A 15,019-nucleotide genomic window follows, 5' to 3' on the forward strand; every position below is an offset into this window, starting at 1 on the left:
TTGGGTTCATATACGAAATTTTTCCTCATAATATGTCACTTTAAATTCATTTTGAGCAGTAGCTTTTGAAATAACTTATGAATGTTACCACAAGTAAAAGTGATTGGACCTTTAATTTAATAAGTCTTAATTTACGTTGCGTATGTTGGTCATCGATACATGTATTGGCTAAATAACAATTCCCGCAACGCATATTTTAAAAGAGAAATCTTTTTCTATGTTGCGAAAATTTATCCGGTACTTTCAAGTAGCAAATGTATCGCAAAAAATGTAACTCAGTACTCACTGCATTGAGTGACAGAGAGCGCATTTTCTCATCGGCGAAAACGAGAAGTCACGGACAGACGGACGGACATGATGAGCACAATAGGGAATTTTTTCCATAAATGAGAAAATGCGCTAACAAAGCTTTTCATAATCGAAAATTCATGCGCAACGAGGCCACGTTGGGTATACGAAACCAGTAGTAACGAGTCCAACTTGCACGGAGCAAATCTCCTAACCAATCTACTGCTGGCTATGATTAAAGTAAGGTCATCGATCCAGCATTCAGAGTGAACTAAATTATAAAATTTTCATCATGTCAGCTTTCGAAGTTTCGCTGCCGGCTTTTACGAGCATGGAAGCCTTTGACACGTGCCGGGTTTAGCTTGAGTTATATTACACGTGTAAATGGAACGGGATCATGAGATCATGAATCACAGCACGTGCTGTGTGAGGTCATGCATTACTCGTGTCAGCTTTCATGATTCTTTTTCTAAATCATGAATTCGAGAAATTTCGGGAATTTCTAAAATTGGTTGTAGCAATTTTTTTTCATTTTTCCAATACTTTAGTTTTATGAGCTGCTTTGAACTTGACTTTAAGAGCAATAACGCAACAATCCTAGCATGCATTGACATCCTTTATTATGCTGTTCCCACTCTCCTAGAACTCCACTTTAATTGCTTAAGCGGGCTGGGTATAAGGCAGCCCGACTTACAGCCTATTTTGTACTTCACGCGGCCGTTGACACTGGGAACTACGTAAACACAAAAATTTCATAGCCGCTGAATATTATTATAAATAGCCGTTGAATATTATTTATAAATAGCCACTGATTTTTATCATCGTTCCACACACTCCTCAGCGTATCCCGAGGCTGACTCTGACGGCGCCAAACAGACTCTAAAATGTAACCAAATTATAATTGAGTTGGCGATGTTACCGAGCGTTTTCGCCCTATTTCCACTATATTGCAAACGTGTAACGCGGGCATGTATTTTTTTATATTTTGCTGATGTTTTATTGTATATCTCATGTGATGACTGAGATGTTTTTTAAGTTGTCAATGCAACTGCGATTTGTATCGTGCGTTAATCTAGTCGTTATTTCTTGCATTCTACTCGTTTGTGCTTCAACGCCTCACGATATATGTATTTTTTGCCCGGCAGCCTCAATTGCTATTTTAATTAAAATTAGATGCAAATTTTCGGCTAGCGTATGAGTGTATCAATTATTGTGGAAGACAGCGTTTCGCGTAAAAAATTTATGTGTTATAGTTATTAGTTCACGGGACTCTAGGAACAATATTGGTTGTTACAAAAAGTATGTAATCGTTCTACGTACGAATTCCACTGGTTTCTATCATCAAAATTTCGATCGTACATTCAGCATTTGAAAATACCACCATTGAAATAGGTTTATTCCTGCATAATGCAAATATTCTTGTGATAAATTCGATTTGCTTAGTAGATGAATTGTTTCACTTGGGATCTGAATAAATCGCAGGCTAGTTGAACTTTGCGTCAGAATTGTTTGGCAAGAGAATGATAATTATTCTTATTTAATGTTTATCTTTCAATACAAGTATTGTACCATAATTTCAAGTTCAGCGTTATTCAATTTACGCATTATTTTATAATTTCAAAATTTGCAGGAAAAGGAAAGTTGGCGACAGGGAACACGCTACTGACCCAGACGGTCCCTCGCGTGATGGCCTGCCTGGATTTGTGCCGCGGCTTCACGCTCTGCGTCGGCTTCAGCTACAATGGTGACGTACCGTGAAAAACTCAATGATAAGACATTGTTTTCTTTCAAATTATGTTAGTACCTTGAATTCAATCACCGGCGTCTAACATTTATTATTTATTTATTAATTTATTTATTGTAAATTGTCTTAACAATTATAGGTCATTTCTACAAATAATGAGAACGCAATCATCACAGTTGCCAAACGCTTCAAAGAGCTGCCAAAAAGTCATCCTAAAAAGTCAACCGCAATAAGCATTTAATAAAATAGGTTTTATGGTATAAGCTCTCACGTTGCAACGGTTATTCAATTTAGATAGCAAATCTTCACAGAGGTTTGATGTTACGCATGGTTAACGCAAAACTAATTAAATTGAGGGAATTGTGGGCAAATGTACACTTCAATTCCCTCAATTTCAATTGTACAGTCAATTGTGTTGTGTGTTGTGTCAATTGAGTCAATTGTACACTTCAAGCACAATATTGTACCACACTATAGAGTGTCGAAGTGTATTAAACTGTATTGTAGTGTGGGCTTGCTACACCAAACTGTGTAGAACAATTGCTTTTATGATTACTTTCAGAATCGCAAAATTTGAATTTAACTATCGTGCTAATAGCCATTGTGTTCCAATACTCGAGTTAAGAATAATATTACTTTCTGAAAATCATTTAGTAAATACTTCAAAATAGAAATATTAATTCCCGTACCCTCAATTTTCTATCATACATATGGGTGGACGCACGAAAGAATTGTAATGCTGACATATATAAATTTGTTACAACGCCTGCATAGACATGAAAATAACGAAAATTTATGGCGGGACAATGAGAAATGTAGTCTCATTCAAATATATTATATTTAATATATCCGCACGTGTAGAAAATCAAAAACCGCGGGCGGTTATGACGCTGCGCAAATCCCGCCAACTTTCGCTCAATGAAAACAGCCGATGGATAGTAGGGTGGATGTCGTCAAGGTTGAAGTTTTCCGTCACCTTCCAAACGAAATTAATCAATTAGGCACTTACGATGATGATAATCATTGTGGACGTGCAATATCGGGGCATGGTTAACACGCGTACAAATCTATTAAATTAATCGTTTCGTCAAATATATAAATCTGTTAAATCCTTTCTAAAATCAGTTTTATCAATTTCATCGGCTCTTCATCTTTATTGTAAGTCAAGGCCGTGAAGCGGCTAAAGATCCCTAGACCCAAACACCATCCTAGACAATAAACTGCGCATTCAAGTTGCCGGACTTACAGTGCATGGTCAGTAGGACAAGCTCAGATGGTTGGTAGGACAGTAGGCTCAGGGTACAGGGCGTAGAAGTCACCGATCCCGGACCGGCAGGTGTAGAGGAGACTTAGAGGCTCATCATGAATCAGCGGAGGCAGCCAGAGTTTAACAATTGAACACTTGACCAGACGTTGTGTGTTCCGAAGCCATCAGGCTCCCTCCTGATCAGTCCAGTCTTATCGCTGACCTCTTCTCTGGGCTCTTAAACGATGAAAAAAATCCCCCTCCTATTGCCTCGACAGCGTTGTCTGCTTTTTCTTCATTAGAGTTTCAAAAGAAGCACGGAAAACAAATGATATGAACAATTTAAAGGCAAGCAGGTGTTTGGGTCGTATGGACTATAGTTGAGTTTAAGGCTGCCTAAAGATTATACTAAAATTTACATTCCAACTGGAGTAAGTTCTCTTATGCCGCGCATTTAGTCTTCTTCAAGTATCACATTATTTGACAGGAAATTTTTCAAAATAAATACTATTAGGTACCATTCGAAAATGTTCTCATAATAGGAAAGACTTACTTTAAATGAAATTATACAAACAATTTTCTACACGCAGCACTTGAAAAAATTCCATGTGACAAATTGCTGTCGTTGTTTCTATCTAATTTTTGTCATTCCTACGTGGCATTGCGAGCGAACGCTTTTGGGGTTTAGACTGGCGTATAATCGCACTCACTATTTAAATCATGATGCACATTTTGATCATGTTTGGGTCATCATGATCCACTTCATCCCGGCAAAGGGCGTATCAGTACAGCGAGCAGATAGTGTGTCACTGTTTGGACAAAAGATACATTAAATTTTGTGAGTGTAGAAATATCCAGGCCAACCGACGTATGATTAAACATGACAGGCCGCGCCTTCTTCGCGTGCGTGGGCACATTTGGCTTCCCAATTGAATATTTCAACGACGTTAAGATTACTTTCGTTACACTTTTGAGACATAAATTGAACCATTAGAAACCTGAGCATTTGGAAGATTAGTTCATGAATAATACGAGGGCTTAACGAGTCCTCAATCATGAGAGGTCAAATACACGTGGAGTTAAAATGGATTCTTTCTCTATACCTTTCTGAGATTTCTCTGAACAGCAGGTAATCCAAGTGTTAATGCTTAAACAAGCAAATGTTAATAAAATTGTTAATGAAATAACAAGCAGGTAATGCTTGTTATTTCATTAGATACTTTGCCGGTTGAATGATAATTAGCGTTTCATTTGTCTTTTGGAGACGCAATATATATAATGGCAAAAATGCGACCAGACAAACGCGTTTAATTCGGTCAGTAAAACCATGCTGTAGCCTTTCTAGTAATTTGTGTTGAAGAATATTGAAGGCTCGAGCAATCCAAAATAGTTTCAGATCCATCGCAAGTTACCTGAAACAAGAAAAGGACATTTATCTAATAAATAACATGTCACAGATTGAAATACGTTCAACTGAAGCATTGTTACAGAGATGTGCTATCTAATATCTGGTTATACTGCTATATGGAGATTATTTATGGAGAAAGAGTTCGTTGATGCAACAATTGGTTTAAGGTGAGAGGGGTAGAGCTTTATCCTGCCGACCCCCCTGAAAGTTTTAGACGATCTCTCCACATTATTGGTAATCTCAGACATGGCATAAGCATGGCTAATGCATGGCAAAATCATGGCTAAAACACGGTTTAATCATGGCTAAAGTATGGCTAATGTGTGGCAAAAGCACGGCTAGAGCATGGCTAAAAGACGGCTTAATAACGGATAAAGGATGGCTATCGTATGACTAAAACATGGCTAAAGGATGGCTACCATATGGCTTAAACATGGCTAAAATATGGCTACCGTATGACTTGAACATGGCTAAAATATGGCTACCGTATGACTTAAACATGGCTAAAATATGGCTACCGTATGACTAAAACATGGCTAAAATATGGCTACCGTATGACTAAAACATGGCTAAAATATGGCTACCGTATGACTAAAACATGACTAAAATATGGCTACCGTATTACTAAAACATGGCTAAAATATGGCTACCGTATGGCTAAAACATGGCTAAAATATGGCTACCGTATGACTAAAACATGGCTAAAATATGGCTACTGTATGGCTAAAACATGACTAAAATATGGCTACCGTATGGCTTAAACATGGCTAAAGTATGGCTTACGCGCGACAAAAGCACGGCTAACGCATGGTTAAAGGATGGCTAACGTATAGCTTAAACATGGTTAAAACACGGCTAAATCATGATTAAAGTATGGCTACCGTATGAGGATAAACTAAAACATGGCTAAAATATGGCTACCGTATGGCTTAAACATGGCTAAATAAAAAATGTGTGCAGGAGTTTCGTGCGAGCTCAGAGACACCGCATCCATCCTCACCGCGTCGACAGGTTGGGTCACATACCTCATCACTCAACAGCCTGACCTTCCACTCCAGGTGAGAATCAACGCACTATTTATTTAAAAACTTTATCACATAAGTAAGTCAATATGTTAGTCAGTAAGTTAAAATTATTTTACGAATGCACCGTCGTACCTGAAACTCGGCCGGCTATATTGGTTCTAGAATTGCCTGGTTTACCTTGTCTAGGATTAACAAAATTCACAGCGGGACATAAAAAATCATCTGAAATGAAATAAGTTTAATTCAGGATTTTGCCGTGTTTGCTTTGGGTTAATGTATGAAAATGAGATAAAATGCAAAAAAATTATAAAAATCGTGAAGGTCGCCAAGTTCGTTAAGCGAAGAGCTATTCGTGTTACACTGGTCTGTGCTCTCACTCAGTGGATGACGTCGGAGTTGCGTCACTATGCGGGTTGTGAGAAGATAAGTGAAGTACAGTAGTTACTTAGACCACAGAAACTTAAGGGCACTGATTGGTAGAGCACTTAAGCCTATGACTGCAATCCAATATAAATCATATACCTTAATAGATTCAATTATTTAAAGACAATAACTTCAATCAATTATAATGGATTCAAATTTTGTTCCGGGTCCAGATTTTGTTTTCACTTCCGCAACGGGCGCCCCCATTTTCCTAAAAGATATTATTAGTAGTGCGGGAAGGAGAACATGAGCATCACAGAATCAAGAAGGACCTTTGTGTTCTTTCAAATGGATCATTACAGTCATTTAGAGGCCGGTTTAAATAATACTTTCAAGAATTTATACGCACATGTCTTAATCTAATTATGCTCCTAATTTTGACCCTTGATAATTAGAACATAGTCCAGTTCTCGCTTGACATGTTGATTATAAGGGTACGGTATTGATATCCCGCCAGTACGGGCCAGTACGGGCAAATCCCTCCTCAAATTGTATGCACAGAAAAAATATTTGAGAGGCAGTATATATCTAGTAGAGAACTTATAGGTTCTCTGTCATAGTCTTGACTCTTGATCGCGTTGACTTGAACGATATCTGGCCTGCCGTGTTAAGTCCGTCTTCTTGATGATAGTAATCCTTCGTACAATTTCTTCACTCTGTGGATGTCGCTGCCTACAAGATTAATTTTCATCTGTAATCAAGTTTTCTCAATTAAGAAGCACCGACATTCGTCGTTTTCCTTTCATGAGATTAGGCCAAACCTAGTAGCGGAAGTTAAAAAGAACCACGGTCAAGCCCCAGCTCTGTTAGCACTCACACTGATATCATACGGAAATTAATGCGTTTGACCATTTTTTCTACGAATCAGTTATTGGGCTTCACTCAATTCTGTACCTATTTTTAGCATTGTTGCTGAAACAAATCTGACACGTGGCATGTACGGACACAAGAAAATTGCGGGAAGCGAAATAATGTGATGGAATAGTGGTTCGACTTGAATACCTATCTCAATGTAATGAATGATATCGATGATTGAATAATTAGAAAAAACCGTTAGACAAAAGTAAAACGAAAGACATGCGGCATTTTTCTGAAATAATGTATTAAATCTCACCTGCCATTGTCACCGACGAAACTATGCCCACGGGTTATTTTGAACATCATATAGTATAATCTATTTATTGTTGTTCATCAGGATCCCTGTGCCAGTAGCCCGTGCCCTGCCACCAAAGCTTGCATACGCTACATGATCCCAGCCAAGGTGCCGTACCATCCTGAGTGGGCCCTCAACTTCTCCATGCCAGGCTACTTCTGCTCCAGTGCTCCACTCTTGCTGGCCCAGCGTGATCAAGGCAAACGTGAGTTTGTTCAGTTGCTGTGTTGTAAGTGAAATAAGTAGAACTATTCACTTTCTAACTTTTTATGAGGGAATTGAATATCTCCTTACTTCATTTAATGTAGGGTTGTCTACGTATATAGCAATAGAATACGTTATGTTAACTTCAGAAAGCGAACTATGTTATTCTATCGACAGCGCAAAATTGAGTCTGTGGGACGGTCTTTCAGTTCCCCAAATTATTGGTGCAGCATATCGACTTAAAGTCTTCCGTTCATTGATGCAGCATATCGACACAAAGTCTTCCGTTTATTGGTGCAGCATATCGACACAAAGTCTTCCGTTTATTGGTGCAGCATATCAACTCAAAGTCTTCCGTTTATTGGTGCAGCATATCGACTCAAAGTCTTNGTTTCTGTTGCTTTTCACCTGTCCCTCCTTGTCACTTCGTCTCTTTGAGATGCTAACGCTACTTCTTTCGAGCCAGCTTCAGCGGGCTGGACAATTGAGACCTTCCGCCCCTTGTGGGTGATGATTAATTTTAGATTTTGAATAATTGAAACCTTCCGCATCGCTTACGATGTTATATTTTGACCTCCGGTGTAAAATAGCTTGTTAGCTGAAGGGCTAGCAAACCATTATACTACTACTACTACTGATGGAAGTCGGAAGCTTGGTAGGAGTCGTTGGTTTGCTGTGGTCTTTGGTCCCGTTTTTCTTGTGCTCTTGAGTCTCACTTGCTGTGTTTCGTCTGTCCGTAATAGCAGTTATAATTCGTGCCACATTTTCGATGGCACGATGTTTTCGGACGTATTTATTCCCACTATATTGATTGTTGATTTTTTATTGAAGTTGTAGAGCTAAGTAGTGTGAGGGTATTTGAGGGAAGATCTGACACAGGCGTGGTATAGAGTTCGTTTTATGGTAGGAGAAAGGAGGTAGAATCTTGTGTTGGTTTGAGAAGGCAATTGCATCTCTGGAAGTTAAATGATACATAAAAGCATTATGGACTTTAATTCTAAAATTGTCCCTTTATATGTAATTTCGGTACTGCGTGCTCGTTTCAAAAACAAGTGTGGAAGTAATGTTGTTTATTTTCTCATATTTTAAAACAAAAAAATAATAAATCAGAGGAATAGGCAAGTGTGTAAGTGAACTTCTTGTCCAAGAAGTTTATTCAGTTTTCTTATCATGTTTTTGTGCACCAGGCTGCCAGTTCATCATGCACGAGAACGTGAACTTGGCATACTACGACATTCGTATGGTGAATGCACCCTTCTACGAGGCTTTCGACCTCTGCTCCAACGCCAACTGCACGTCGATGATCATCATACATAGGGGTGAGTGAAGCTTTATGAGTGTGTTCATTGTTGTTGTCATGCACTAAATCCTCCGGGCCAATCTGCAAAGCTATTGCAAACGAAACTATTTGTGGGTTAATGTCAATGGATATTCTTGACATGCTTTTGGATTATTCCTGAAATTTTAATTTATTCATATTTACGAACTAAGGGACCCAACAAAAAATTAAAAAGTAAGCACAAAAACAAGGACTCTAAGCACGAGAAAGGTACAAAAAAGACAAGGACTTTTTCGAAAAGCCTATGACAGTCGTAGGCTCTTTAAAAAAATATCACATTTCCTAATTAACGCACAGTCCGCCGTTGCACAGTAGCCGTAAATTTGAGTGTCATCAGCGAACATTCATATGATGATATGCGGTATCGTAACAAGTGAACAAATTATGCGCAACACTTCGACAATGTATAAAATAAAGAGGACAGGGCCGCGGACCGACACCTGGGGTACGCCGCAGATCACCGATGAAGCGATGATGAAGTAAAAGTGCCTTCGTTGAACGCATTGAAGTCTGTTCCTTAATTAAAGACCGACTCAAACCAGCACACTACTGCGCCACGCTCGCCACATCAGACATCGATACGATGCAATAAGGTGGCTTGGTTGATACTTTTACATGCGACCAACAGGTCGAGTAAAGTCAGTGCCGGAATTCTCGTCGCGATCGACGGGTATCAAAAACATCTGAAAGCACCTTCAGCACGGCGGGTTCCGTCGAGTGGTAGCGACGGTATGACATGCAGATTATAAACGACCAACGACGGTATAACGACCTACTGAAATCGAGGCATAAGACCAGACTGCTGAAGTTTCAGCTGTCGTGCTACAAGTAATTTCAACAAGATCGTAGAAAATAGTAGTTTCTACAAGAAATTCAGGTTGTGGAATGACCGATACGAGGTAAAAGATCAGTTACTGATAATTTAATAAATCTGTTCATCGAGGTAATGTTTTTGGCTATGGGTCTGACTTCGTGTTATGTTCCAGGGACCACTGGATTTCCAGAACTGTACTTCAAAAACTCGGCCCCATTTTTTGGACCTTGGATCGATCCTATGCCAGTGACGAGCGACATTTTCATCGGCTGGTTTCCAGAGTGTGCCTGAGTCAAGTACCCTCGATATTGTCTGTGGTACCTCTAGTGTATGTACCCGAACCAGCTATATATCCTCGTGTCTGACCTCGGTACCTCCGCGTGAACCTGAACTGTGCACCCTCTATTCTGACCTCGATACACCGTATGTGCCAGAGCCGTTTATCCTCGGTTCTGGCTGCGGTTCATTCTGGTGTACCAGAGTTCTGTACCCCCAATTTTTCTCATGGTACCCCCACGTGTACTTGAGCCAAGTGCTATCGGTGTAACTGATGGCTTCTTACCTTTATATATGTTTTAGTACTAAGTGTAGTCCAGTTGTCGTGCTCCATGGGTAATTTATTTCCCAGTCCAAACTTACAAGCAAGCTCTGAACAAGTCTTGTATTTTTAAAACAATGAAATAATTATTTGAATGCGAGTTTTCTCATTTTAGAGAATAAATTAACAAGCGGAAAAAATTTACTATCAATAACGTTGTATTGCTAGAGAGACACGCTTCTAGTCAACCTTTTTCACGCTACACTGAAGCGAACCTGCCTACTTAATAGGAAGCGCTCTAGCTCTGGCAGCGCTTTTTCACAGCAAGTCGGAACGTTTGCACGTGACAATTTTGGCATTGGACTTACTTGACAACTTCAGCCTTTAATTGATGTTGGAAATAGTTCACGCATTCTACCACGTCCATTCTACAGACAACTTTTCCGTTTATTAACCTGCAGAGTGTAGAAAATAACTTAACCACCATAGTATGACATTTTATGGTTCACCTGCTCACTATATTAAAGTTCATTATCCTCACTATCGTGTAAGATACCTGTGTCACCCTCTTACAACCTATTCAATGCAAACGCCTCACCATATTATAATCTTGCTTATATTACTGCAAAACCGCACTATTACCTATTTAAGGGAATAGCATCACCATATATTAACCTTTTTGAAATGACTGGATAATCGTTTAAGACGAGGGAATGCTAGCAGTGCAGTACGAGTCCCTTATAAGGTACTCATGTCAAATATCTGGTTGTACCAAACGCCATAGGCTACAACGAAGGCGTGGGAGTCGGTGACCAAACTGTGCTAGCATCATACAATCGTGTTTCGTATTGTGGAAATAAAAACGGTAAGAGTTCCCCTGATTTATCGAATCAGTGTTTGGAGACCAGGTTCATGAGCTGCTGGAAGATTCACGGAAATTTCCTGTTTTGTATTTCACCCCAAGCAGCCAGATGTTGTAGGAAAAAGGCGGGGAAAAACGTATTTTACGGGAAATACAAGGTCATGAAGTTGGTGTCCCGCCTGGTGAGTTGCCACTATGCATTGGACAGGTTAGCAGCATTCGTTTGCTGTCGAGACGTACTTTTCTAATGGCCGTTCCATTGACCCGAGACAACATTTTGCAGAACGACTCACCTCCTTCAGAACTGACTTTCTTTGGCCTTTGCGATCCCCCTATTTGACTCCATGGGATCTTTTTTATCAGGTCATCTCAACCTTCTACCGCCTGACATAAGTAACCGGAGGAATATTGTCACAAGCCTATTTCCTAAAAAGGATACGTTCTAGTGAGTGCAAAATGACTTGCACTGATGGTTGCCGCCAAGTACGACAACTTTAAAATATTCTCTGTTGCGTACAAACGTCTTCAAGGTTGCTATACTCAATAGTTTACGTATAATTTAAGTTGAAAGTCATGTTCCCGGAGAGTGACATACGGCGGTATAGAAAGTTAAATCACTTGTTTACAATGACTGTTCAAGAACTCTATACCTCATTTAAAGAACAACATACGCCATACCATCGCCAACATACCCGTCAATATGGTTCAGCGAATTGAACGGAACTTCAAAAATCGACTAACTGATGCATTGACAATGGGGCCGTTACTGGTTCGAAGCTATCTTTAACATAAAATGATACAAAATTCTAGTAATATCTTTTCCAGTAAAATTTATATTTCAACGATATCATTACTAGTTTTTTATTGAGCTTTAAAATCGGGAAGTTTCCATGAATCACCCTGCAGAACAGTTTTGTCAGGTCCTTTGACACTTCGTGGCCGGACCTGAGGCTTCCTATGGCCTTGAGTACTTAATTAAGTCCTGAGGGTTCAGTGAAGTCTTGAACTTGAATATAGTCCTACTCTTAGACTGACGGCAGGAAGGGAGTGAAACACCACATTACTCTTAATTGTTCACTATTGACAGTTCGATGGTGCGGAGGTTCAAAGGATTGACCGGAGCTGTCAGCAAGCACCGCAGGTGCATGTTAATAGGCTGACACAGGCTATCTGACTGCTCCGCGACCCGGCTTATTTATGGCTTCGTTGTGACGTCACTGATGGTGACGTGGCCAACTGCCGATGGTGGAAGGCGGATATCACGTTTTCTATTTTACATAGTGTTGCACCCTAATTATACAACGCACTCAATCGGTCTTGGCGGTCTGTGAGAGGGTGAGTTTCCCATCACAACCCTCACTATATAATTATATGTATGACCTGAGGATGGGTTCGGTAGTAGTAGTGATACGAGGGTTATTGAGAGATAGCATAACGATTAATAAAGTAATATTTGACGATTATATACGGCTTGCAGTTTATGGGAATAAAGACTTAAATGTCGGAGCTTGAACCCTACTGTCATCGGATCACATAATGTTCTCTACTCCCGATTCTAGTTGACTTTACTATCCTTTAAACATGGAAAGGAGTAAGAGCTTACACACGACTGTTATCGCCCAAAGCTGCAATTATAGGTTATGTACAGTGTTTTATGGCTTATGTATAAAACACTGTCTGAATTTCTGTCTGGAGTTTTCTGTGCTGTCAGAACTTTTATTGAAATGTTTGTATTTTTCAGATCTATATGTTGTTATTTTGAACTAAACATCACCAGACTTTCGTAATAGTTCCTCTCGTTGTAAGCCTTCGATTCGTCAATCGGCAACAGAAGCATAATTATTGCACGCTTGCTTCATGTATGTTCATGAAATTATCTTTCTCGTTCAATATTATTTTTCAATATGGCCGCCTGCTACGATCTTTAGCGCCGATGAAAAGCTTTGGATTTTCATTGAAATTAATCTTCTTGTTGTAACTGCCTCACCTTATTATAACAAAAGAGTGCTGAATTAAACTGACTTTTATTTAAAATCCCTTTATTGCGTCAAACTAAAATATTACTGTCCTTCACGTTTATCACGTTTCATGTCAAGAATTAAGCCAAGCGGTCTTCCGTACCTGCATAATTCGATAAATAAATGTAAATTATATTCAATTTTGTTTTTTCCGAGTAGAATTCATTTACTTGTAATCCTTAGTCAACTAACTAAAATGACGTTCAATGTAACGTCAATATGGACCATATGTGCGATCAGACATTGAATCAACTAATTACTTTCTATTTGTCACATGTAATATAAATTTTGTCAGGATATAACTGGGGGTCTGTAAGGTACAGCGTCAATTTGGTGCAGAGGTTGCAGTCGTTTATCTTCGTTTCCAGAAAGTGGGGTTTATATAAGAGTGCTCTATGTATCTTCATCATTAATGTAGCTATAGCTGCTTGGAAGTTTCATCTTCTCTATATTCAATTGTTTTTAATTAATTTAATCACAATTTTGAATAAAAGCTAAAATATAAGTAGCTGCTTGAACTTACATATGTTCTGAGACCAGTCACTAAAAAAGTTACCCGATACAATGAGGAGACAATGCAACATGAACTATTATACGTATCTGTTCCCATGATTAATGAATTTTGTCGGTGGTACTGGTTGGGCTCCTTATATAATATGAGTATTGAAATTTTAAATCCGTGTCGACTATGAGACATAGGTCGGAGTTAAGACTATAGAAGGAACTGAATATAGGCATTACTCAACTCGAAATTCAACACCAAGTTGATGCCAAAATAATTGAAATCCGTCGGTTACGTATTGTTTATTGTGTCAGAATATTCTGCTTTTCTGATTAATTTTGTAACAAGTGGCGTCCGTATTTTCTTTTCTATTGGAGATGTTGCATGATTTGTTAAGTACAGTTATTTATGATCAGAAAAACGGTGCATTATTTTACGTGTTTAAATACTTCACAAATATTTGATTCACACACACTCAGGAAAATAGCTGATGTAGATGATGGTCGTTGACATGTCAGGTAGAGTGGCGCTACCTACAAGAGGCGCCGCTGTCAGGTAGACGTACGCGTGGAACAGGGTCGCTGAAACAGAACACGAAACCGATGCTTCAACAAATTAATTACACGTCAACAGTCATGATACGTAGTGAATAATATATATTAACAGGAAATTTAACTTCTTCTGATTTGCTTAATTTCCTCTTGTTCGGCAAGAATGGCTCACTCTCTGTGTGCCTACAGCCAGCGAAGCGGTCGCTATACTTATATTCTCCACTGTTTGATATGCTGCTGCTGCTACATAATACAGGTTAGCTTAGGTCGATATGTTAGGCTGTGTTAAGTTCGAATAGGTTAGGTTAGGGTTTTTTTGCTAGGTAAAACTAATGTAGGATTCTTTTAAACACTAATGACACACACATTAAAAGGCCACAATTGGGGGATTGTTGTCTGTAGTAGGAAATGTGAGGCAAGAGGAAGAAGAGAGAAAAACAAAAAAAAATATATAACTCAGTACACACTGCAGTGAGTGACAGAGAGCGCATTTTCTCGTCGACGAAAACTTGAGGTCACGGACAGACGGACGGACGGACATGGCGAGCACAATAGTGCATTTTTTCCATATATGAGAAAATGCGCTAAAAAGGAAAAACAAGTATATCGGCTTATCTGGTTGTAAATCAATATAATCACATGCAGACGCTATTGCTCACGATGACAGTGGAAAGCTATCGACAAGCAGTTGTTGTCGGAGCAGCTGGCGAAGGCCAATATTTTATTTAAGTTCTGTAGTATTCTGGCCCTCAAATGGAATAATAGTCGACAAAATTTTTTACGGAACCAGTATTAAGTAGTTAAAATTAAAAAGAAATGAATAAATATTTATGTTGAAGCTTAATCGAAATCAAATTAAAATTATCAACGTACAATGGAAATGAAGGATGGTTAAGAAAAGTAA

At 39.0% G+C, this 15,019-nt stretch overlaps 1 protein-coding gene across 1 annotated transcript; it reads left to right on the forward strand.

The window, feature by feature from the left end:
* Nucleotides 1–1,954: 1,954 nt before the first annotated feature.
* LOC125178954 lies at nt 1,955–10,726 on the forward strand. Its single transcript, XM_047883909.1, has 5 exons — nt 1,955–2,032; nt 5,647–5,744; nt 7,330–7,492; nt 8,679–8,810; nt 9,817–10,726. The coding sequence occupies exons 1-5, from the start codon at nt 1,975–1,977 to the stop codon at nt 9,933–9,935; spliced, it is 570 nt and encodes a 189-aa protein (XP_047739865.1). The 5' UTR covers nt 1,955–1,974; the 3' UTR covers nt 9,936–10,726.
* Nucleotides 10,727–15,019: the final 4,293 nt, after the last annotated feature.

This window comes from Hyalella azteca, unplaced genomic scaffold (assembly GCF_000764305.2).
Source record: "Hyalella azteca isolate HAZT.00-mixed unplaced genomic scaffold, Hazt_2.0.2 contig13980, whole genome shotgun sequence".
Lineage (NCBI taxonomy): Eukaryota > Metazoa > Arthropoda > Malacostraca > Amphipoda > Hyalellidae > Hyalella > Hyalella azteca.